We start from the raw sequence: 27,192 nt of genomic DNA on the forward strand, positions 1-27,192 counted from the left end.
GCACACCTACACGTAAGGATCCCCTAAAATAGCACCAGTCAAGCGACACGCGTATGAGGCTTACTTTAAAATACAGGCCATCGAATATGCGGCTGAAAATGGCAATCGAGCAGCTGCAAGACATTTTAATGTAAATGAGTCCATGGTCAGAAAGTGGAGAAAACAAGAAAGTGAACGAAAGTGAGGAAGACGAAGCTGAGTTTCCACGGGAACAAAGCAAGGTGGCCTGAGCTGGAAGACCGAGTGGAACAGTTGGTTGTGGAACAGTGAACAACTGGAAGGGGTGTCTCTACTGTCACCAAAGGCCAAAGTGATTGCTGAAGAAATGGACGTTGACCACTTCCAAGGAGGTCGTTTTTTTTACAACTGTTGCGCAGCGGCTGCCCGCGGATTACCAGGAGAGGGTGTCCATATTCCGCACCTACTGCCGTGACAAGATAACTGCACCCAGCCACATCTATGAGGCAGCGGCGGGCAAGTTATGCCACCATATGCGGGTGGATTGTAGACGCAATGGGCTATGATACCATCTTCATGTATTGTAAGAGCTTTCACAAAAGCCGGCATCAACGCTGGAACCGGTCAGTGAGTCTGATTCAGATGATGAAGAAGAGGAATTTGGGATGTTGGACATTGAAATAGCGCAGCTGTTTAATTCAGATACAGAAGATGAAAACTTCGATGGTTTTGTGGCAGAAGAATGAATATTTTCTTCGTGTCAAAACTCACTGTTTTACTTCCGTTGTCATTTTGTACTGTATGTTTTAGCATGCGCCTAATAATACAGTGCGCCTTATGTATGTTTTAAATATAGATATAGCACCCATAACTGAGACTGTGCCTTTTATTACAGTGCGCCTTATGGTCGTGAAAATACGGTAAAAAGTTAAAGGATTGGTCCAAGTACAGAACCTTGTGGAACTCCATGGCTACCCTACTGTATAAAGAGGGAACACCGTGGAGATGAGCAAACTGGTATCTATCGGATAGATATGATCTAAACCAGTCTAGTGCTGTCCCTCTAATCCCAATCACATGTTCAAGTCTCTGTAACAGGATGCTATGATCAGCTCTATCAAAACCAGCACTGAGGTCCAGCAGAACCAGCATAGAAACCAGTCCATGATCTGAAGCTGATGCGGATGTGGTGGGATCCACTTGCAACACAGCAGTTCCGGACAGTTTTACCAAACTGCTTTATTGAATACTTGAAGGTAACAGCAAACAAGTAAGCACAGGTCTCCGTGGAATGGAGAAAACACTCCACAGTTCCAGGCGGGAAACAGTCTGAATAAACGCAGAGCAAAACTGTTAGTTGGGAACAGAAGGTTATCAGATTTACAAGGGCAGGGACGAGGAGGAAAAGTTCTAGACAGGCAGGGTCAAAACCAATAACTCCAATCAAACAATGTGCTGGAAAGTCAGGCATGGAGCAATAACAATCTTGCAAGGCATTAATGTCCAACAGTGGCTTAAATAGGCCTAAGAGGGAGCAACAGGTGAAAATGATGAAAGCTGATCAGATGGGTGTGGAGGAGCGACGTGGCAGAGTGAGTGGAATTATCCGCCTCAGCACGAGAGCAGAAGAGCAGGCAGTGACAGAAGCTTTAAGAAGATTATTAGTAACTTTAATAAGTGCAGTTTCTGTGCTGTGGTGAGCTCTAAAGCCTGACTGAAACAGGCTGTTCCTCTGCAGGTGCTCCAGTAGCTGAGTCATCACCACCTTCTGAAGAATTTTTGTCCAACGTGATTTTTGTAGTAGTTACACACGTAGTTACACATGACTCTATATTTACTTTGTTGACCTTTGACTGACAAAGCCGGGTGTGAATAATAACATTACCAAATTTTTTCCATACCTGCCAACACTCCCATGGCAGGAGTCTCCCAATTTTAAACCACAATAACGCTCTGTCAATGCTGCATTGAAAAGCTGAAAATGAAAACACTTTCTGAAGGCTGTGTCCTGAGAGTTAACAAAAATCTTATCAAGGTTGTGAACATGTGTAGGATTTCAGGGCACCACTGAGGTACTTCAAAATGAAGTTAGTGTTTTGGACTTGGATGAGTGTAGGAAACAGGCTGAGTAAGAGTAACACAATAAAAAACCTTGTCTTTCAGTAACAGCAGATAATTCTGTTTTTTTTCCTCCTATGTAATCAAGGGACACATATTTTTCTCCTGAGAAGAGAGTTGCTCCATTGTTGGTCTATAAAATGCACAAAAACAATGTGGTGCAGAATCAACCTGGGGGCACAACAGAGATGTAATAAAGATACAAGAGAAGAAAATTTGACTCTCTAAATCACAGAGAGCTCTGAGCATTGGAACTTGTCCTACAGTGTTCCACATGCAGTTTGTCGGATCTGTGTCAGTGAGACTTTCGTAACAAACTAAATAAAGTTAAAAATGAGTTTAGAATTATTTATTTATGAATTGAAAACTTCAGAAGCTTGTTAGTTTCCTCCTGCAGGTGTTTTTATGCAGAGACTCTCAGCCTTGTTTGCAGACCTTCTGGTCGGTAACCTTTTGTTGCTCTGTTGAGGTTAAGGTCAGCTGATCGAGTGTGTGACCAAATCTTCATCATTTTGCTCATCGTCCATCCCTTCTCTCAAGTCTGGGTCATTTGAGTGACTGAGAGCACATAGCAGTCCACATTTGTCTCAGGCAAAGCTGAGCATGACAAGAGGGCCAGAAATGACCTACAACAGTCCATCAGAGAAGTGTCAGAGTTCAACATAAGCCCCTTTCGCTCTGCATTAAAACTCTAAGTTGTCCGGGAATCCACAATGAAGCAGCAATTCTGCGAGAGCTGCTCACTCAGAGCTCAAAACAGAACACAGTTTTGGTCCACTCCCATAATACACACACACACACACACACACACACTGAACAGGATTCACTTCACCAGATCACTTTATTCTCACGTACTACTCCTGTGTACAATTGTGTACAGGGCATTTCACGATAGCTTCTGTCAGTCTGGGTGTGTTACTGCTTGAGCTATTAAAAGTTATTTTTCATTTATTAAATACTCAGACAGAATGGAGGACTTACAAAGCATAAATGTTTATGCAGTGTAACCCAACTGTGCAGTATAACCAAGTGTACACATGACAATCAAACATCCTCATCTTAATGTTCAACATCTATTTATCCTACCTCATCGCTGCACTTGCAGCATTTTTTTATCAGCTCCTGGAAGTGGAGCCACTCTGAATGCCTTTATTGCTGTAACATGAAGGAATTGGAATCATGAGACTCATTGTGGTGTCAGTTTATTTAGACGAAGAGCAGCAGGAGGGGCCCCCGCTGTCGCCACTGCTCAGGTGACGCGGAGGACTGACAGCAGCTATGTGATTGAAACTAGTCAGCAGCTCAACACCATTGCAGCTATCTGTACCAGTGTTTCCGTCTCACACTGGGCTGGTGTTTCTGTCTCCCTCGTATGTGCCACATGGCACAGTTGATTCCATTTATGGTGTCAGCTTGCCCGAAGAGAGCTGCCATTGTTCATCACACTTGCCTCCTTTATTTGCCTTTGCTTTATTTATTTTATTCTTTTGAAGCAACAGAGGCAAACATGGCTAACTGAGGCTGCTCAGTCATCTCCCCACTAAGCCCCCAGTCTGACCTCTTCTGCCTTGTTAACCCAACACTATTGCATCTAAAGTGACGAGGACCCGCTCATGGTGCTTCAGCAGATAGTAAATATCAGGAGATAGTTCTCAAGGGGAACATGAGGGCTGTTCTTACACTGGTGAATCAGGATAAACAAGAAAGCAAACACAATACAAATAAATATTAATGGAAGGCTGGGACTTCTTTCTGCAAAATCTTTGTGCTGTGTAAAATTAGAGAAAAACAACCTTTTACATGCCAACAGCTGCTTCAGCAAGCAACCGAGGACTCAGAATGCAGATCAGACTGCTGGGGGGGGGGGGGGGGGGGTGTCCGTCTCCTCAGGGTGAAAAACCCACCATGTTTGTTCTTGCTAACCAAAGGCCAAATTCAGTGTGGAGCAAAGTGACAAATATGACTTTTGATTCCAGAGGCATCTCAGAAGCTTCAAAAACCAAATGGCTGTCAGGCATTGTGAGAGCATATCAACATAAAAGTGTGCACGTGGCACATTCCTCATGACATGGCTTCATGTGTTAAGCTAATTTAATCAGCTTCTGCTGCAGCAAATTCTGTATGATTGTACACTGTCTACACTGAACAGCTTGTGATTCTTTTTTGCACATCCAGAGTCCCAACAGTCATACAGGTCTGGGTCAGTCTGTGAACAGGAACCAGACCAGCATTCTCAGCTCTCTGCTATCTATCAGCTTTCTATATTCACTCTCAGGCCTCAAAAAAACTTCACATATCTAATGTCAGGGCAATTGCATGTGTACGTTTGAAGAAAACCATTTTGTTTGTTGTTTTTTTTAATATAGCAGAAGCTTTAAGATGGTTAACATTTAAATATTTCATTTATGACTTTTATTGTCACTCTACATCACACATTGTCACGCTTCACTCTATGTGTAAAAGATAAAGATGAAGCAAAATGTTGTTTCACACTTGTCTTAAAAAGTTATTACTATTTTGGCCATAGCAAGAAAAGTAAAATATATAAGGTAACTCAATTAAAAATATACAAATAAGATATTGGTTGACTTTTTACAGAGAGTATGAGTGCATAATATATTATATGTACAAACCTGAACTGAAGAAAGCATCAGTTACAATATAATGTAGTTAAAATAAAATATAGAATAAAACAAAACTACAGAAAAGACATAAGACTGATTATAATGTGCAATATTACAGTTGCAGATTGTCTGTTTTGTGTCCTCTTGTGCAAAGTTTATGCGAGCCCATATATTTTGTGGCCCCCCTCTGATCAAAAGTCAAGTGCCAAGTTACACATAGAGGTCTAAACTCCCAGTTGTCTGCTTGTGTTAGATTAGCATTGAAACACGCATCTGCTCAACATAGGCGCTCATGATTGTGTAACTGGAGGACTTCTTTTGATCAGCAAACTACTGTTGCAGAATAATCACTGTTGTGGGCGTCATGGAGAAATGGTGCTTCTTACTGCCTTAATTGTTGTGGCGTCTCCGTGGTGTGAGCCAGTGTTGACAGACACCCTCTTGCTGTGGACAACAGAGGATTAATCCTTGAAGAACCATCGGTGGCTCCGCTCACAACAATCTTCCTGTGGAAATACAGAGAGCTCAGTTCCATCTGTCTCACATGGGAAAGTTAACTCATGACCTCATATTTGTATTTGTGTTCCTCCATAGTTTTTTTTCTCAGTGCTTGCACTTCTTCTTGTCCTAAACTGTGTCCTTCAGGTCCAGACAGACCGACAGCCAGATGGATGGAGGGACAGCCACCACCCTTTGGTGTTGAAAAATAATGCACACATGACATAAGACACAGAGAGAGAACTTGCATCAACTGTCATTATGTTTAGTCATCTGTTGTCATGGTGTCCACTCTGTTGTCATGGTTTCAGCTCTGTCGTCACTGTAATCTTATAGAACACCTAGCAGATCATTGAATTCATCCAAGTTGAAAAGATTTCAAAGTAAAGATTATGAGCAGAACAAACCACATCTGCTTCCTGAAATCCTTCTGTCTTCTCACCAGAATGAGCTTAATTTTTGCTACTTTCTTGGCTCCGTGAGCAGATTTGATCTGACCCACATTCTCCAGAATTAAGATGGAACCACAGCAGTGACCTGTATGTTATGCTTGAACAAACAGTCCAGAATCTGGGACAGAGGAGATGTGTTTGAACCCCTCAATGATAAGGGCACTGATAGTGGGGTGGTGGTCTCCTGTTGCTTCTTTGTACACATACAGAAGGTGCTGCATGAAGGAAGACTGTGATTGTTTTCAGCCATTTCATTGCTGTCCATCATTTCTGTCTGCAGACATCATTTGTCTCAACGTAAGGACGCTGAGACCTATCTACATGATTGTGCTCAGTAAAAGCCCAGATCCATTGGACTGGACCCAGCACTTTAGTACCATTGGACTGACACCGTATCTCCCTGCAGAGGTCTCAACCTTCATGGTAGCACCGTTGTGTAGTAAATTGCTATTAAGTTGCGAGATTCAGTTTTTGTCTTCAGTTGAGGAAAAGTTGTAAGGTTGAGTCCTTGACTGAAGAACACCTGATGAGTCTGCCGTGAGCTGTCGGCAAGACTGAATTTTATTTGCTTTATGCAGATGTTTGCCACATCCTGATGGATTTGCTCTCCAGCACTATCCATTCTATTCTCTGCTGCCACATCTCAGCGCATCAGCGATGCTTTGCCAGCAATAAAATGTGGTGTCTGAGTTTGACGCCCCTCTGTCTCCACCCCAGAGGCCTTCTGCTCATACGCTCCTCTTCAGATCTTTATCATTCTCCCCACAGCTGAGCCATCACATTCAGCGAGTTTCTTTTCATTACCTTTGATTTATCGTCAGGCGACAGGTGTCATTACCAGGTTCGGTTTTCAGATTTTTCTGCACAGTCCAGCTGCAGGGACTCATCAGAAGGTCTTCACGTCTGTGGCTACAATGACAGGCTCTTATTTGTCTTTTGGTTCTGCACATTCATAGGGAAAAAAAACCCTTTTCGTCATTTGTCATCTTTGCACTCCTATCTGATTGCAAGAGTTATGGTGGGAGTTATGGACCTGATTTCCTGGCCATGGACACCCGCACCCTGTTTTTCCCCTTTCAATCTATTTCCTTGCAAACGTGAGCATATCAACAGAAGACCAAGACAACAGTTAAAAGAATATTAATTGTCCTTCAAAATCATTAAGAAAGGACAGAACTCAGAAAAGGAGTTGTATCTAGTTCCTGTGTAGCAACAACAGACGGCAAAATTAAATAAACGCAACACTCAAAGACCCGATACATAAACACACTAGTTGTGTTGTCTGTCACTATAATATACAAGAGATCATGTTAATGCAGATGAATAGGATGTATTTGCAGAGTTCTGCACAGACTGGATCACATCGCCTGTCTCTTTTTGCACATGCTTTTGTACCTTCCCCATGTTTTTGTCAGACACATTTTGACATCTCACCATTTTCCATATGCTAATTTTGCTATAATCACCCCAGACCTGTGGCAAATTGGTCGATGAAGACGAGACCATCTGACGTGTTGCTGTATACTTCAGCAGTTACAGACTGAACTCAATTTTCATTTCTCATCCAAGTGTGAGTGGAGATCAGAGGATGTCAGGAAAGTGTTGATTTAGTCCTCATTTCCAATGCTAATGCCTGGGTGAAACTTAAGCTTTGATTGGCGTCACATTCTGAATAACCTCAGCTTTCTTGCTGCCTGTTATTGTTTGTTTAATTAAATGAGGCTATATATATAAAATTATCGCCTGCTTGTAGTTCGTTCCTTTGGTCTTACCATAATAACTGTGGGGTCATCTGCAAAATTTCTCCAACAGGCTTGAAATCCCTGATGAAGTGAGAGGAATGGGGAACAGGTCTGGTGGGGACACTAGTGTTCATGGTGACTGTTTTTACTGTAAAGAGTTTGAGCTAACTGGCCGCTATGCTAATAGTTTGGCCTTGTTACACAAGTCCTGCTGGATCTCAACAACCTCTTGGACTTTCCTTAAAGTTATTTTGTCTGTAGTGAATCTCCAGATGACTTTTGATGGAGCACAAAGTCTTTTAATCGTATGTATTTAGGACAATTTCACGAGATGGAATTGAATAATATTCTTCTCTCTTGTGATACAATGTGATGAAATATAATGTGAAAATCCAAGGGGATGGGGCTGCTCTTGTTGGAACATTCCTTCTTTAGGCTTTGAGAAGCTGCACAGAAATTCCCAGCTCCAAATGTCTCATCTTGATGTGTTTGGACTGAGCAAAATGGAATTAAGCTGACGGCCCAGTTCGCTTATTTTGTGTCATGTTTGTCTTGCTACAGATGTAAAAACCGTTGAAAGACGGTCATTTTTAACACATGCTGCACAAGTCAGAAACATTAAAGGTGTTAATGAGCTGTCTGACACCAGGGAGGTTTGAGAAGATTCACTTCATGCTGATTCATTTTGAAAATAAATTTGCAAAATTGGAGGCAGCATGGAAAGCTCGGTGAAAAATGATAATCTGAGTGGTGAGGAAGCTAGAGAACTGCTAGAATATTTAGAATCGACTCGTCCTCGATGCTTTTCTGGCGATGCCAGATTCAACACATTCCAAAGGTTGGGACAAAGTCATAATGAATTTCCACAAAAAAGTTCAGAAATGACTGTACAGTCAAAAAGACATGTCCTTGTCTCAGCGCTAATGTTGCGTTGTGAGTGGTTTTAACATGCGTCGTGTCACGGACCAGACGAGAACCCAAATGCGACATCAGAGTTTGACTGAACACCGCTTTATTGTCGGAAACAGACAACAGACAGGATTCACCGGGGAGCGAGCAGAATAGAAAAGTCATGGACGGGCAAGGTCGAGATCGGGCAGAAGGCAGACGGAATTTACCAGGAAGCAGGTAAAACAGAATAGTCAGGAACAGGCAAGGTCGGAACCGGGCAGGCAGGCAAACAGGAAAACTCTGGAAAGTCATCTGAACACGAATAACAATCTGGCAGGGAGCAGGTGTGCCTCCGGGGACTAAAAAGGGGGCTAATTAGTGTCCTGATGCACAACAGGTGCGCGGGGCGAAGCGACTCATTGGCACGATTGCCTGCAGCTGTGACAGCGTCATTGATTTCACTGGTCTGTAGGCTTCAGCAAAGTCCAAGACATAGATGCCCAGTAAGAAGTGAACTGCATTGCTGCAGGCAGCATTACTGCTCTGTAGCCTCCAGATTTACACACTGATGGACATCTCTGAAATAATTGATACCATAGAAGGAGAGAGAATCGATATGAAGTCAGATTATCAGCAGCGACGTGAGATCCTTTTCATATTCCACTTCCGGGTTACTCTGCCCATTGTCCATGACCTCCTTCTTTGTTAACTCTCAGCATTACAGGTTAGACATTCAGATGAAATTCCCACCTGCTCTCTCTTAAGAATAATGAACACACAGCAGAGCTCACCACTCACTAATCTCTGAGAATCTGCGATAAAAATCAGTCACTGATGCTGAGTAGAAAAGGAGGACAGTTATCTTTATTACTTGCATTACCGGCTTATCTGGAGAAGCAGGTGGTCACAAAGACAGAGCACCAGCCGACCTTTCGTAGAAGTCATTTCTCATTTTCTTCAGATTAATGTGGGCTCAGGAGCCCAAGAGCCACCTCCGACCTGCTCACCATTAGGCAAATGTGCTTTGAACAAGCTGCTGGTCCAATACAGCCATGACTCCATAATTGTGTTGTGTTACCTTACAGTCTTCCTCTAAAGATGTTAAAGGAACCATAGCCGTTGAGTGGCAGTTTGACACTACCCAGAAAGTGAGAGGTGGGCAGCGTCTCAATTATATCAGTAGTCCATGATCATGCTCCGAGGGAGGACAGTCTCTGTGTGTTGTGCTCTGCTGAGTGTTTGTGAGGCTTCCGCAGAAGCGTGAAACCGCAGTAATGTTAAAGCTAATTGCTCATCTGGAACACATATAGGAACAGACTTTTGTCAAAGAAATGGTTAAAAAAAATCACCGGAAAGTTCATTTGAAGGAGACATTTTCACACCACAGGCAGCTGTCTAACTTTTTACAATGAGAGATTGATTTTCTTTTTTCCAAAGAGTGCAGCCCCTTCAGTTTCTCCCTAAAGATCTTCCTCCATTATTCTATTTTCCCCCTTTCTACCACTCCAATTTCTCATGAGATCTCTCTTTTCCATCCCTCCATCAGAAGATCTGTGAACTTAAAAAGCACCCATGTATGTTAGTGTCCAGTGGGGACTGTCACAAATGTGTAGGAGCACGAACGAGGACGTGATAGAACCACCCCCCAGCTTGGATGTTTTTAATTTCTTCAGGGAATGCCAATGCTCAAACTGCGATATATTAAACACGCCTTCCCAATTTCCTAACATGTCTCAGTAGTGCAAATGACTTTAGTCTCATGGAGAGAGGAGCTGAGGGGAAGGCAGTGAAGGTGGTATCTGTCTGTGGGCCCCTGTGGTCCCCATATTGTCTGACTATTTCCTCTGCTTCAATTAAGAGAATTTAAAGTAAAACCAAAATGTCACAGTGAAGGGCACCATGTAGCGTGAAGACACCCGACACATCCTCTGACCACAGAAGCTGAACCTTTACTGCCCTGCAGCTAATTAATGCATTGCTAACCTAACAGAAACTCACAATGTTGGCGAGACAGTCAGCAATCAACTGAATGTAGTCAAAGTAGTCACATATTTCACACCTACCTTTTGTTTGTAAGTGTATTTGTGAGCTCTCAGCTCTTTTCTGATGCTCAGAGAGTCAATGACGAATGTCAATGACGAAAATAGTCCTTGCAAGCATTTGATTTGATTATCGGTGGCGGTATCTTTTTTTTTTCTTTGGCACACAAAGGCAGGCTGTAAAACCACAAAAATATCAAATCAATAATTAATAACTAAACATAAATGTATTCGTATATAGACACTAAAGGGCTGAAAACATAGAGACAGATGCACGCATGTTTATTTTACGTGTCAACACATGGTTGTGTCTGCTGTTTGCATTTATCAGGGCTGTTGTAAAAACTGTCCCTTAGTCTGTCAGGTGCTGCTATGAATCATTCATTTGAGGGCTAGAATTTAAAGAATGCAGTCAAGGAAAAGTTTTATTTAGTGATTTTAGTAAAAAATAAAGCAGTAAAGTTCAGGGTGGAGCGGAGGCCTGAGGAGCCTGAGGAGGTCTCTGGTGGTGGCTTTACCTGTAAAATGTCTTGTCTGCCTTGTGGACATACACACAGGTGTCTGCAGGCTTGGATCAGGTCCACTCCACAAAAAGAAAGAAGTGCAGCAACATTGCGTTAATCAGATGTTGGACAACATGAAGATGTTTTAGTTTTACTAAAGGACTTAAAAATCCCTGAGTATATGGATGAAATCTCTTATTTAATTATTAACAGTCTGAATCATTCCACCTGAGCTTGCAACATGTTTGCCTGAGCAAGCCTGTGAAAAATCAGTGTTTCAAATGCCAGGAAACATCTCCTTCCTCTGCATGTTCCTGGTTAATGGAGTCTAAATATTCAATAACAAATGTGCATCCTTCTGAAACAGCCTTGATTTTTGCCTGACCTGGGAGGAATTTTGCTTCACTCATTTAGTAACATTGTAAATACAAGGACACGGGGAGTCTGCACCATCTTCACAAAACCTCCATGCCAGCTCTGGGAAATGAAGGCTGGACTTACTTGCTGTTTTTATCATGGCAGGTCCACACTGGTGAGGAGGAGAGAGGGTCAGTCAGGGACCTGCCAGTGAGGAGAACATAATATGATCCAAACCCAGAAATGGCTAAGGAGGAATCAGAGAGCCAAGCCAAGGCCTGAGGCTGCCCTTACTTTTATTTCAAGTATGGGGATCATTCAGGTCTCCTTCCCCAACTGAGAACAATTGCGAAGGACAGTTTTTCTTGCACCGGAGTTTAGAACAAGACGAAAAGATGAGGCAACTATTTTAGTACTTTTTAATACTAAATTTTCATTCATTGAACGACAAACCAACAAAAGACCTTGAACCATGAACCTCAGTTGTAGGTGCCAACCATCATGTTTATTTTTAGCATCATTCAGACGACAATGTAGAGTAGTCACTGCCATCACAGCCATTATTTATTGCTTTCAGAAAGCAACAGGTCAAAGCACAAATGACTTTGAGTCAGGTGAGAAAGCATTATATTATGGCTCTGAAAAGTCTGAATTTACAGGAATAATTCTGAACATTCTGACAGGATGGTGCCGGGTTTACTGCCTGATTTCAGTCTTTCATCTTGTGTCTTTGATGTGCACTTTCTGTGAATGAAATCACATCCTCCAGAGATGTGCACTGCCATTTGCTTGTTTAAAGATATTGTGATTTCACAGGTCAGGGTCGACTTTGTGGTGGGGTGGCTCTACTTGGCATCACCTTCTCACGATAGAGTTTTGATCTGACACCATATCTGTCAGAAACCATTCCCCCCTTCAATCCGGAGGGGCAGAAACAGCTTGTGTTGCTCCTCGTCGGCGCTTGTGGCATTGCGGATGTGGACTGATAAAATCCCGTCTGGACGGATGTCAGTCAGGGGGCTGGGCTCTGCTCTCCTGTTGGAGATCATTAGATACCCAAAGTCGCTGAAACACACCCACAATGTGAGACACTCTTCTTTCTTAGGGAGGAAAACATCATCTGCTCAGACATCTGGTGTTTGTGACATGTTGTCATCAGGACAGTTATTCAAGCATGTCATTGACAAAATGAACGGTGAGCTCATATGTCAATCTTAATGATGGGTCCTTATCGCCATCTCACTGTGCAAAACGTAGCATCTGGGGCCTATTGGGGGGGCATTGTGCAAGAAAACCAAACAGTTTTGATCAGGACACAAGAGGAGAGTCGCAAATATTGCACCTACTCAGCTACTTGCTCCCTTCAACAACAGACATCAAATGACAAAAATGGTGGGTTCGAGTTAGGGATTCCATTTCACGACCAGTTTGGTTGTGTATCGGTCCTCTGATAGCATTAGAGGAGAAGCAGACGTGACTACGGACAGCTGAGCTCCACAGCCATGTGGACAGATGTCATGATCCAATCATCTGGACCTCCAAGCACATTTGCTTTGTACATCCCAATCAGCTGAAACTGAGCGCACATTTGAGTGCCAGTCTTCTCCCTCGCCACGCTCTTAAATAAATTTGCAAATAAGCATAAACTGAGGGGGGTTTCCACTCTCTTTGTCTCATTGCTTGTTTCCTTTATCTGATTGCAAGAAGAGGAACCTTGTAAGTTAGAGGAGCTTGTCTTTTTTTTGGCATAGCGCCCCCTCTGGTATTAATGATAAACAGAAGATGATTAATATGCTGTAAAAAATGAAATTGGTTACAATTTGGGAGTGTGGTACCCCGCCAACATGGTTTAAATCCTTTAAACAGAGATACTAAGGGTCTTGTTTTGTCTTCTGTAGTATAGTGCAAAAAACAGCAAGTCACTAACTTTAGCCACTAATAGTAATAATGCTGAATCCAGGCTTATATTCAGGAGAGTACATCAAATCAAATCAAATCAAATCAATCTTTATTTATATAGCGTCAATCAAAATTGTTTCAAGGCGTTTTCCAGAATCCCAGGGCCTAACCCCAGACAAGCAACAGTGGCAAGGAAAAACTCCCCTTTAACAGGAAGAAACCTTGAGCAGGACCAGTCTCATGTAGGGGGACCCTCCTGCTGATGGCCGGCTGGGTAAAGGGAGAGGAGAGGAGAGGAAGAGGAAGAGGAGAGGAGGTCGGAGGTCGGAGGTCATCATGCAGCTCCGAAGGCGGCGATACCTGTAAATGGGGGGGGGGGGGGGGGGGCAGAAAAACTACACAGGAATCAGCATAACTAGTCTGCTTGAGGAGGAGAGGAGAGGAGAGGAGAGGAGAGGAGAGGAGAGGAGAGGAGATTTGTCTGAGGGGAAGGCAGTCATTTGTCTATCTATGTAGTAACTGGAACTACAGAATTAGCAACAATAAGCTTTTTCAAAGAGGTAGGTTTTAAGTCTGATCTTAAAAGTAGAGATGGAGTCAGCCTCCCGTACCTGGACAGGGAGCTGGTTCCATAGCAGGGGGGCCTGGTAGCTAAATGCTCGGCCCCCCATTCTACTCCTAGAAACTCTGGGAACCACAAGTAGACCAGCATTCTGAGAGCGGAGCGGTCTATTGGGCTGATAAGGTATCACTAGCTCCTCCAGGTAGGATGGAGCTAGGCCTCTGAGGACCTTGTAGGTCAAAAGAAAGGTTTTAAAAATGATTCTAAATTTAACGGGCAGCCTATGAAGCGACGCCATTACAGGAGTTATGTGATTTATTTTGTCAATACCTGTCAGAACTCTGGCTGCAGCATTTTGGATCAACTGGAGGCTTCTTAAAGAGTTGTTTGGACACCCTGAACTTTTCAGCATCAGTAGCTTCCTAATCTTTGTGATTGTCCTCAGGTGAAAAAAAATGCTCAATACCTGTCAGGGGGATTCATTTTAGGACAATTAAATTGTTTATTTAACAAGAAGTCATTGACCAAATGAAAATGCTTCCTGTTTACATGAACAAATTCATCTTGTGATGGTGACTTTGTAGCAACATGTGTGCAGTCGATAGCTCCAACTAGGAAACCCGGCTCTTGCTGCAAATGGTGCTTTTCTGTTGGCCTGTCCAACTACAACGTTTTTAGGAATTTGATAATTGTGGCCGACATGTGGATTATTCCATCCCACACAGCCACCATGGCTTGGCTCATTCCGGGCTCAGTCCCAATGGGTTGGCCAACTTGCTGAAATGAGCCTGTGTCTGGGAAGCCCTGTGTGGTCAGCACCAGTATGGGCACAGGAAAGACCTGGCTCCTGGCCCTGTCACATCCAAGTGTGGCCCTAGCTGCACAGTTCAATGAGGATAGTTCTTGGGAACCTGAATAAGCTGATGAGCCAGTCCTGCTCTTTCTCTGCTCACTGCTCCATTAGCAACAGCTTCTATAGCACCAATGCTGCCATAGTTATTGACGGTGTTTCTGCTCCATTTCGCACTTTTGTATTCACTCCTGTCATCACAAAAACTTGGGTGTGTTCACTGTTTATCAGTTATCACCCTCAGGAATACCCTTTTGGACATTATTAACAGTTAACCAGCATCACCTTTCAGGGTGACCAACAGCTGCAACCACCAAGTTGTTGTGGAGCACCGCACACTTCCACACTCAGTTCACTCCTGATAAATCGGAAAATGAGCATGGAAAAGTGCATTTGCAACGTTTTTGTATGTACTCACTATTTGTACAAGAGACTCCTGGGCTGAAGTTGTATCGATTCTACCCTTCCTGTGTTTCTGGGAATGTCAGTGATACATTCGTTATTGTCATGAGACAACTTTGTTCACTGTGTGAAGTATTGTTTGAGTAACAGTGATGGCCCCAACCTCAGCCAGATTAGCTCAGAACTCTCACCAGGCTTATTTCGCTTTTGAATCAGCACTAAAATCTAGATGGAGGAAAATGTCATTTGCATTTCTTCTCTGAAGTGATTCTTTCTGTAAGATTTACAGACTGCTGTCGAGCCCAAAGCTTTGCCGGCTGTAACTTTCTCATTTCTCAGGTCTCTTTTTTTTTAAAGTCAGAATGGAAAAGAGTTTTAAGACACAAAGTTTATTTCAAGTGTTCTTGTAGAGACAGTGCACAACAGTTGTAATGCAAAGTGACTGGAAGAGAAGAGCAAAGACGAGCATCACACCCACGTGCACACCTCAGTGATGCTTCTGCATGCCTGAGCGCCGTTGACAAAACAATTGATATTCTTGCGCAATAGGCTAACAGATTTTACACTAGAAGGACACTTTAGAGTTGACTTGCAAGACATTAGTCAGGCTGAAGTCAGGATAAGGAAATAATGAGGTGGTGCTGTGAGCATGTGAGTTATTTAAATCCAGCTAACCATCAGCAGCTCATTTTATGTGAGTGCTCGTATATGTAGAGATCTGGTACTTATGCCAATAGATCTTGATGGGCAGTAAAATGCTGCCATTTTCTTTTGATCTTGTTGTCTTTTTGCTCTTTTGATGTAACCACAAATGAATAGCCACCCCCTGCCACAGCTCATGGCTGTATGTAGAGGAAGTCAGGTACAAAACCACCCTCGTCCTGCCTGCACGAAAGAACCGTTAGTATATAGTGTCACGTTGGCCAGACGTGCTCTTTTAGATGCTGATGATTTTACTTTGGTTTTCATTCCCATCTGGGGATGGTCCACAAACGCTGATTAAAAGCCCTTTGGTAAAATGTTTGATGACTGACCATAATATCTCTATCATTTCAGAAAAACATCGCTAATGATGTAAATGTGCATGAATTACAGTTAAAAAAACAACAACACAGGACCATCTTAAACAAATTAAAAATAGCATTGCGGTAATGATCAGAAATCAAAATCTTGTCTTTCTGTCCCATCCATATCTGTGGTCAGCAGCTCCGACATAACATAAGAGGTTATTTTTATAGGCAGCCGCTGTCTTTGGGAATCACAGAAACAAGCGTGGAGGCTCAAAGCTGTCCCTCTGGAACTTAAGCCACGTGACAGTTTGGGTTTTAATTGACACAATTTTTCAGTTCCAGGATGAATGTCTACAGATTTCACTGTGGTTGAGGAAGAAAAGTCTCATCTTGACATTAATCTTAGCCCACAACAATGGAGATATGCAATATGGAACCTGTATGAATTGATCTGTTGACAGAATTTCTGTTGATGGAGGAATCTTTTAATAGGTGCATGTGTATCTCTACTGAGACACAGCCAGTTCATCATTCAGTAGAATATTAAGACTTAATTAGTCTTAATGGGGATTCTGGAGTCGATCCCAGCAGAGCAGTCACTGTTTACTACTGCGGAGCAGGTCAGAGTTGCAGGACTAAAACCAGGCTCAAAGTGGTGAAGCCATCACAAAGTGATGCAGGAGCTAGGCTACGTCCTGCCATCATCCAGCCCATATGTGGATTTCCTTCCAGGCTTACACGTGAGAATATAATGGCTACAACTGTAGGCTAATGGGATGAGAATATTGATGCGCCAAGACTAGGATGACCTCTCTGTCACCTTGGGAGGTCACTATTTAATGAAAGGGTGTTCAGCAGGACATATGAGGTCGTTGCTGCCCAACACCCATTCGCCACAGGAGAAAATGGGGTTGCTGAAGGTTAATCAAGTGTTTTTCTCTCACTCTCGCTCACTTTGCTGCTAAATACTTCCTGGCTATGTGCGTAGTAAACGGCCCTTCAGCACCTACCTACAGAGATCTGAAGTCCTTGTTTTTAACGGAAGTAAAAGCTTTTTTTTTTTTTTTTTTTTAAATCAACCTAGCTTGACTGAAGGAAGCTACATTTTTTGTAGTTATACTACTATTTTAATAAATCAGTGTTATTTTGCCAAAACAATACCTCAGCATTTCTTTGAGTGTTAGCTAAGATGCTACACATGGGAAGTTAACTGTGTTTCTTATACACATATATTTACAGACAATTTGCTCTCCACCTGTGACACAAATATGTAACTACATTCTGACATGTTCTTCCTCCTAATGTTTAGTATTCCAACGAAGACTTAAGTAGTAGCCACATTTTTTTTACTGAGCATATTTTAGCATTGCTTACTTGGTTGATTATATTGAGATCCTGTCCAAGCTAGTGGCTGAGAGTTTGCATGTTTTTCCTCCCACAGGGGGTAATGGTGAATTGGCTGATCTGTGAATGTTTGTATAGTATCCCCTTCATGAGGTGGTGACTGGTCCATGGTCTACTCTACCTCCCACTAGGCTCAAGATTAGCATCACCAACATTTCTGGTGTTTATGAAAAGCTCTTCATCAGCAGAATCTTGAAGAACAAGGTGAATCAGGTGAAACAGCAAGGTAGAATCAGGTGAAACAACAAGGCACACACAGATGTATACAGCAGGGCAGAATTGGGTAAAACATCCAGGCAGAATTAGGTGAAATATCAAGGCAGAAAGAGGTGAAACAACCAAGCACACACAGGTGAAACAGCTAGACACACACAGATGAAACAACCAGGCAGAAACAGGTGAAGCAGCCATGCAGATACATTGGAGAAAAAAAAACAAGCTCTACAAGGAAGTTCACTTAAATGTGGGCCTTTGACCAGCTGACAACCCTCAGCAACAGCTGTACATGAAATCCAGTCCACAATAACAGCCATTCAGCCCTGTAGCACTAATAGTCTCAACTCCCACCAAACTAGTCAGAAGTGAAGAAGCCTCTCAGATAAGAGGAGAAACATCTTCCAGTTTCTTTCAACAATCAGTCTCTGCTAGACCATAAAGGAAGATGGATGAATGGAACTTGTCTGCGTGGAACAAAGCTGAGCACAGCTTTGACACAAAGAGATATGGTGGTACCAGGCCAACTCCAGGTCTGTCTGTCTGGTACTGAAGTCAGTGGCACATGTTCATACCAAGATAAAAGCTCAAATTTGAAAGTCCATCTGAAATCTGAGACTATGAAAGAGACTAGAATAGGAACACTGGTCTTTACAACAGCCTCTCCTCACTGTTAGCTGTAGCCAGCTACCCAGATACAGCGCATTAGTATTCATGATGAATTCATCACTGTCATGGCGAGCGGGCCTCTGTGTCCATGCTGTCAGCACTGTAACAGAGAAGAGAAGCTGTGCTAAAGAGGTTTAAAGCAGCTCACCGCACACAGACCAGCTGCAGGACAGGAACTCGGCTGCTAAAACACTCTTCTCCCACAACCAGACAAAACAGCTGCACAGGTTCTCGTGCAGCCTCCTGTAATCTGAGTAGATGCCACAGCTCTGGTGAACTCTGTACACACTTCAGTAATATGTGACACTTTTAACTAAATTTTTTGCTAACAAATTGTGTTTATGAGTGCAGGGTTTCGTCCTGCAGTTACTCCTCCTCACCACAGGGTGAAACAAGGTCATGCAGTGAATAGTGCAACATATTTAAACATGTCTGTGTAGATTCTCAATCATCCAGGTCATTGTATCCAAGGTAGTTTTCTCTGTCAACTGGACTGGGTTTCTTCTCTTGAAGACGTTTCGCCTTCTATCCAGAACGTCTTCAAGAGAAGAAACCCAGTCCAGTTGACAGAGAAAACTACCTTGGATATTTAAACATGTTTACAAAAATTAGCTGTGCTACTCATGAACAATTAGCAGTTGACAAATCTGCTGAGGAGAGGCAGGAGAAGCAATCACAGTGCTAACTTATTTAGCCAAAAAATAAAAAAATAAAAATGGTTGGTTAGGTAGAGAAGAATGATATGCTGGCTGGTAAATTTAAAATGTTAGCATTTTAAGTCTTATCTGAGATTGGTTCCTGTTCCTGGCAAATGTATCTGCAGGACTGGAATTCTGGGATGTCATTGGTTGTATCAGGTTGTATCATTGATTGCTGTTACTGTTTTGCTTTCTTACAAATAGCTATAATATCAGAGCGTATGATGAAGGCAACAAATTGGTGCTCATCTGCTCTTTGATTTCTGTTGTACAGTTTGAGTGATGTGCTGAGACCCTACAATAACTCAAGAGCCCTTCTGCGAACACTGTAACTCCTGGAAAAGGTCTTGATGGGTCCCGGCTTGTAGGACCTCAACCGGCTTTTATAACAAGATGTACGTAATAATTTGCTCTGGACAGAGTGTATTAAGAGGCCGTGTCAAATAAATAATTACAAGCAGGGTACTCGACTCGGACATGCAGGACAACAACAGTTTTCTGTAAAGGAAATTAGGAACAGCATTGTCCTCCTTTTGCTTCTGTCAGACTCTTTATTTGGAAGCCCTAAAGGCAGACCTCAATATTACTACCTCAATATAAGCTTTAAAATCTGCCAGCACAGCATTAATTTATTTATACATAGGGATAGGACACTGGCGTTGTTTAGTTTTTTTCACCAAACTTCGAAAATAGTCTCAGTACTTAATTACTCTTGTCACTAATCTCCGTGAGCTGTTAATCTGTCTGTATCCAAGGTAGTTTTCTCTGTCAACTGGACTGGGTTTCTTCTCTTGAAGACATTTCGCCTTCTATCCAGAAGGCTTCTTCAGTTCTGAAATCGCTGGGGAGAGAGCTTGAAAATATATAGCCCCTGTGGACCATTAGCATGCTAATGATCTGGGTGGTCACCTGAGAGTCGTTAGCAGGGTCGTTCGTCGGGTCGTTCACCTAGTTTCTGTTGAGGTGTCTCCCCTTTGTCTGCTGGATCACATGGTGATGAGTCACTGGGTCTCCTGGAATGGTGTGAATGTTTGTTTTGTTGTTGGAAGGAGTGGAGGACTGCATTGTATGTGGGTGACAGGAAGTGCCTCAGGCCACCACCTCTGTTTAAGGATGGTTTTTCCAATTTAACATGGATAGCTTCCTTGACCCCCCTTTCAAACCAGCGGTCTTCTCTGGCCAGTATCCTTACTTGGCTGTCCTCGAAGGAGTGCCCACTCTCCTTTAGGTGTAAGTGTTGTGCCATTCTTCTGTGGAGAGGTTGTTTGGTTTCCCCAATGTACAGTTCCTTGCATTTCTCCTGGCACTGTACAGCATAAACAACATTACTTTGTTTGGTGTCTTGGTGTCTTGTCCTTTGGGTGTACTAACCTCTGATCCACAAACCAGGGACCCCTCTCAGACCCATAGTAAGCAGCATCAATTCTGTAACCTACAACATTTCCAAATACTTGGCCTCCATCTTGTCGCCCATGGTTGGCAACACCCCACACCACATCAAAAACTCCCAAGACTTTGCTCAAAAAGTCAGTGGACTCACACTACTTCCAGAAGAGACTATGGTATCCTATGATGTCACGTCACTCTTCACGTGCATCCCCACCGCCAGCGCCATAGACACCATCCACAAGCACCTTCTATTGGACAAGAAAGAACAACCTTAACACCGGCCCAAATCTGCACCATGCTGGACCTGTGTTTGAACACCACCTATTTCCAGTACAGAGAAGGCTTCTACAGGCAGAAACATGGCTGTGCCATGGGCTCACCAGTATCCCCCATAGTTGCCAACCTATACATGGAGAAGGTGGAATCCCAGGCCCTGACATCCTTCACAGGAACTGCACCAAGCCACTGGTTCAGGTATGTGGATGACACCTGGGTCAAAATTCAAACACAAGAATTGGAAGCGTTCTCTGATCACCTCAACAAAACAGACGAGCATGTAAAATTCACCCGGGAAGATGTAAAAGGAAACAGTCTGGCCTTTCTGGACTGCGCAGTCAAGATCACTGAGGACAGAAGTCTCACCATCGAAGTCTACAGAAAACCTACACATACCGACCAGTACCTCCAGTTTGACTCTCACCACCCACTGGAACACAAGTTGGGAGTGATCAGAACTCTCCAACACCGGGCCAGAGAAATACCCACCACATCCCAAGGCAGAAAGAAGGAACAGGACCACATTAAGACAGCTCTCAAAACATGTGGCTACCCAGACTGGGCCTTCACCAGGACCTCAAGAAAGCGAGACCTCAGCAAAGGAGAGGAGCAGAGAAACAAACGCCGCAGCGTTTCCATCCCCTACCTGTCTGGAGTCTCAGAGAAGTTTAGGAGGATCCTCCAGAAACACGACATACCGGTTCATTTCAAACCCAGCAACACTCTCAGACAGAGGTTAGTACACCCAAAGGACAAGACACCAAGACCCAAACAAAGTAATGTTGTTTATGCTGTACAGTGCCAGGAGAAATGCAAGGAACTGTACATTGGGGAAACCAAACAACCTCTCCACAGAAGAATGGCACAACACAGACGTGCCACCTCTTCGGGTCAGGATTCAGCAGTCAACTTACACCTAAAGGAGAGTGGGCACTCCTTCGAGGACAGCCAAGTAAGGATACTGGCCAGAGAAGACCGCTGGTTTGAAAGGGGGGTCAAGGAAGCTATCCATGTTAAATTGGAAAAACCATCCTTAAACAGAGGTGGTGGCCTGAGGCACTTCCTGTCACCCACATACAATGCAGTCCTCCACTCCTTCCAACAACAAAACAAACATTCACACCATTCCAGGAGACCCAGTGACTCATCACCATGTGATCCAGCAGACAAAGGGGAGACACCTCAACAGAAACTAGGTGAACGACCCGACGAACGATCCTGCTAACGACTCTCAGGTGACCACCCAGATCATTAGCATGCTAATGGTCCACAGGGGCTATATATTTTCAAGCTCTCTCCCCAGCGATTTCAGAACTGAAGAAGCCTTCTGGATAGAAGGCGAAACGTCTTCAAGAGAAGAAACCCAGTCCAGTTGACAGAGAAAACTACCTTGGATACAATGACCTGGATGACTGATAATTTACACAGACGTTAATCTGTCTGTAAACTAAAATGATTAATTGCCATGTTGGTGCACAGATATGACCAACTCTGGATACTTCTCTATCCATGCAGAGCCTGTTAGCATATGACTACTCTTGCCTCCAATAAACCTGCAGATCAGGTCATGGTGGTGGCTGCTAATTGCCCCTCCCTGATCTAGGGCTGGCTGATATGGCAAAAAAATGTTATAAGCTTTTTTTTGCCAAATTGATCGATCTCAACCTAGATATGTACAGTCTACTTTCAACCGTCTCTTCAACTCTCTCCAACATTAACATCTGCTTGGAGTTTTTAATATTTACATTCCTTCAGCTATTGCAATATTTAAGCCTCGGGCAACAGGTTGATTTTCCCACAAACAGCATGGGGAACATTCTTGATCTGGTTATCACTGGCTCAGCCCCTGTAAACACACCATCTATGCATCATACAGGCGTGTGTGACAATAAGTAATGTCTGTGGAGTTACATCTTTTATCATTATAAATATCAATTACAAGGGTAGAGTTTGTTTCAAAAACCTAAAAAAACACTGACAAAAATCTGGCCTCTGACCTCTAACATATTCACTTTGTGCACACATCCTCACTTGCTGAACTTCATGGACTTTTCCACAAGCAAATTTGATATATCTCACTCCTCTATCTATGTTCCTGCTTCCGATGAAACCCAGATGAAATCCTCCACTTCTTGCCTCAAATTGGTTGAACTGGTTTGAGTACTACCTCCCTGACAGGTCAGGATTTGTTGCCACGGGAGGAGCAAGGTCTCACTCACATGCTGTTGGCTCTGTGGTTTCACAAAGGTCAGAGGGACCCCATTCTATTCACCCTCTAAATGAAAAGGTCATCAGTGGCTTTGGGATATCTTTTTATTTATTCCCCTGCATCAGACCTGAAAGTCCCTCATAGCCTGCATTACTTTGTCTGACAAGGACATCATTTTACAAATATTCATTGTAACTGGTGATGTTTGTAGAAGTCACCCGGCTGATGCAATGGGTTAAACTGGGGGGGGGGGGGGGGGGGGGGTACAGAGGCTGAGCTATGAAAAACTCAAATGTGAGATGTTCGTGTTTGAAACTCAAAACAGAATAAAGAAGCTGAGCACTTGCCTTACCTATGCACTTACCTATGAGCACTTGTGGGTTGAGTACCTTGCTCAAGTGTACCTGGGCAGTGCTCTGAAGGTATTCTGACACCTTCCCCTACTACCAGAACACCTTACTTTTGTCTGCCCTGGGGCTCAAACCAGAAACTCTCCAATTCTCAGCCCAGTCCCGAGCCAGCACCACCCATCTGTGTTTCCTGTCTTTCTTTGCTAACATTTTACCTTCACTTTGTTTTGTAGCTTATTGAGATTTTTTGTGACAGTATGAAGTGTGTTACAAACAAAAAAAATCATAATTACTTAACCTGGGAACCACTTGGATAATTCACTGTAATTCAAAAGAAAATTAAAGGTTATATTAAAGCTTTGAAGATAACAATGTAAAGTAGATGTAACAAAATGGCATTTGGGCCACAAGGTGACACCAATTTGTCTCAGATGTATGCTGGCTGATAGAGAGGCGGAGACCAATGTTCTGAAAGCTAGCAGAGACAAAATTATTTTAGTCTTGGTCACAGCAGAATGAATAAACCATCTAAAATTTTTGGTTTATACACATTTTAATTAATGACACATCAGGGATTCACCGTATTTCCAAGTTCGAGTGATTGGGCAAGGGACCTTGAACTAAATAAATTGTAATTTTAAATGTCTCCTCACCACAACAGAACAAAACAGAGATGTCACCAAACTTAATCCAATAGCATATTAGCCCTCCATTATCAAAGACATTCCTGAACAAACACCACACTGAGGACATGAAAAAGTGAGATGTCCAATTGGGACACCTTAGATGCATTTTAAATTGGCTGATATGAAACTCTACAGCAATCCATGTTAAGATTAGTGAACAATGAAGCCTTCCAAGACCTTTGAAAAGTTGTTAGCCAGATATCAGAGATGGATCATAAAGCGAACATTGAACCAATTAAATGCTGAGAAGCTAAGCAGGGAAAAACTTTACCTGCAGGACCTGTTGGTTGTTCAATAATTATCTCCTGATTACTGATTTGTGTATATTTACTATTTCTACAATTGCAAGCAGCAAATGTTCCCACAGTGTGTAAAAACAGCAAATATATTCCAAGAGAATATCCCCTGCATTCATGTGACAAAAATTTGCTTTTATTTTTGGGCAGTTGCAAAAACATGATCAAGAAGATGAGGACATCCCATCCAAGTGGAGGTCAGAGGCAGAAATGGCAGCTGAAGCTTCTGATCTCAGAGACAGACTGAAGAATCTCTGAGTGGTAAGATTCTCCATAAATGTCAAAAAGCCAATGCGTAGACATTTGCTATGGGATATAAATGTAAATAAACTTTGATTATTTTATTCTTTTTTTTTAAAATTCCAGGAATGTCCATACTAAGGGACTGCAACTTGTTATTGCAACAGTTTGAAGATGACAAGCTCTTAAAATTCAAATAAAAAGCTTTTGACTGCTAGAAGATCATCATCAAATGATTGTTTATGATCATTTACTAACGATGTAAGCTAAGCTAGCTAATATTCACATCAGTATCAGTTTTTAGTTTTCAATTTAATAACAGTTTTCTTGACGATATCAATGCTGATGAGTCAATTTCAATATATCACTGAGTGAGAACAATGATACCAGCTAGCATTCTTGTAACGGTTGATTTGTAGTTCAGAGCTATGGCCAATTCCACTTCAACTCCTCCTTCTTTAGGATATCAGACAGCTGTACTAGGGTATAAGAAAAAAGGTGGCCTCTGTTGCAACCGTGTATTAGATTACCATATTTTCACGACTATAATATAATATGGTGTGCCTTGTGTGTGGACTGAGTTCCAAAATCTGCTGTGTGCCTTTGGTAGGTGCACTACGGTAAATGCTACCCATTGATTAGCGTCACACCTACGCGTAAGGATCCCCTAAAATGGCACCGGTCAAGCGACACACATATGAGGCTTACTTTAAACTACAGGCCATCGAATATGCGGCTGAAAATGGCAATCGAGCAGCTGCAAGACATTTTAATGTAAATGAGTCCATGGTCAGAAAGTGGAGAAAACAAGAAAGTGAACGAAAGTGAGGAAGACGAAGCTGAGTTTCCGTGGGAACAAAGCAAGGTGGCCCGAGCTGGAAGACCGAGTGGAACAGTTGGTTGTGGAACAGTGAACAACTGGAAGGGGTGTCTCTACTGTCACCAAAGGCCAAAGTGATTGCTGAAGAAATGGACATTGAGCACTTCCAAGGAGGTCCGTCTTGGTGTTTTCGCTTTATGAGGAGGCAGCATCTCTCCATACACGCAAGGACAACTGTTGCGCAGCGGCTGCCTGCGGATTACCAGGAGAGGGTGTCCATATTCCGCACCTACTGCCGCGACAAGATAACTGCACCCAGCCACATCTATGAGGCAGCGGCGGGCAAGTTATGCCACCATATGCGGGTGGATTGTAGACGCAATGGGATATGATACCGTCTTCATGTATTGTAAGAGCTTTCACGGAGCCGGTCAGTAAGTCTGATTCAGATGATGAAGAAGAGGAATTCGGGATGTTGGATATTAAATAGCGCAGTTCTTTGATTCAGATACAGAAGATGAAAACTTTGATGGTTTTGTTGCAGAAGAATGAATACTTTGTTCAATAAATGTGTCGAGACTCACTGTTTTACGTCCGTTGTCATTTTTTACCGTTTGTTTTAGCATACGCCTATTAATACTTATGTCTGTTTAAAATACAGATATAGCACCCATAACTGAGACTGTGCCTTTTATTACAGTGTGCCTTATGGTCGTGAAAATATGGTACATTTTCTGAATGAGTCCAGTTCTAATGGGCAGTGATAGCTCAGGCTGTTGGAACCTAGGCTGAGAAGCGGAGGGTTCTTGGTTTGAGCCCCAGGGCAGGGAAACCATAAAAGCTATTCTGATAGTAGAGAAAGGTTCCACAACACCTTCAGAGCACTGCCCAGGAACTCTTGAGAAAGGTACCGAATTCACAAATGCTCAAATAGGGCCCTGCAATGAACTGGCGACACATCCAGCGGTGGACCTGCCTTCACCCTGTGTGTACCCTCCCTGTGACCTGAAAGGGATAAAGTGGAAGAAGATGAGACAAGTGCAGTTCTGTGTATGGCTGAAAGAGTGGCTCAGCCTAGAAATCAATCAATCAATCAATCAATCAATCAATCAATCAATCAATCAATCATCAATCAATCAATCAATCAATCAATCAATCAATCTTTATTTATTTTTACCGTCCTTTCACAGAAAAATAGTTTTATCTGCTTACGCAGATGACATAATAATAATGGTGCGCAGCCAGATGGACGTAGATGTTTCATCTAATTTAACGGTTTTATTCAACCGCCTGTCTGCAGCCAAGGTCAACTGGCACAAGAGTGAAGCCCTGGCCGTTGGCAGGTGGGAAAATGGTCTGCCGGTCCTTCCCCAGGATCTTGCCTGGCAGAGGGACGGCCTAAAATACCTAGGTGTTTTTGTTGGAGATGAATAAACCGAAAAAAGGAATTGGCTGGACACATTAGCAAAAGTAGAGGGGAAAATTCAGAAGTGGAAATGGCTCCTCCCCCGCATGTCTTACAGAGGCAGGACTCTTGTCCTGAATAACCCGGTGGCCTCTGTGCTTTGGCATCGGCTAAATTGCATGGAGCCCCCCTCGGGGTTGCTAGAACAACTTCAGGCATGAGTTCTGTCTTTCTTCTGGGACGGCATGCATTGGGTCCAGCAGTGGGTGTCGTACCTGCCTAGAGAGGAGGGAGGACAGGGCCTCATCCACCTGGCCAGCAGAACCGCCACTTTTAGTCCAGTTTATACAAAGGTTTTTAACAGGGCCGGCAGACCTAATGTGGAGAGATGTGGCCAGATGTGTCTTCAGACAGGTGAGTAACTTGGGGCTGGATGACGCTCTGTTTTTTAACTGACTTGATATTTGCTAAATTAAATGGGCTACCAAATTTTTATAAAAGTGTTACGGCATGGGGCCTTTTTAAAGTTGAAAAAAGAACTGGCTCTGACTCTCTGTACTGGCTGCTAAGGGAACACGCTGCACGGAGCCGTTGCCCTCAACGCTCTCCTCTCAAGGATGAAGACTGCTGTG

At 43.1% G+C, this 27,192-nt stretch overlaps 1 protein-coding gene across 5 annotated transcripts in view; it reads left to right on the forward strand.

Moving 5' to 3' along the window:
- fhit (fragile histidine triad diadenosine triphosphatase) overlaps positions 1–24,555 on the forward strand; it is a 122,969-nt gene extending 98,414 nt beyond the window's left edge. For all 5 annotated transcript variants that reach the window (XM_057029390.1, XM_057029389.1, XM_057029393.1 and 2 more), the window contains 2 exons: positions 24,246–24,356; positions 24,462–24,555. In XM_057029390.1, coding sequence (XP_056885370.1) covers positions 24,246–24,353 — 108 coding nt within the window. In that variant the 3' untranslated portion in view covers positions 24,354–24,356; positions 24,462–24,555. The remainder of the gene's footprint in view (positions 1–24,245; positions 24,357–24,461) is intronic.
- Positions 24,556–27,192: the final 2,637 nt, after the last annotated feature.

The sequence above is a fragment of the Takifugu flavidus genome, chromosome 4, assembly GCF_003711565.1.
Source record: "Takifugu flavidus isolate HTHZ2018 chromosome 4, ASM371156v2, whole genome shotgun sequence".
NCBI lineage: Eukaryota > Metazoa > Chordata > Actinopteri > Tetraodontiformes > Tetraodontidae > Takifugu > Takifugu flavidus.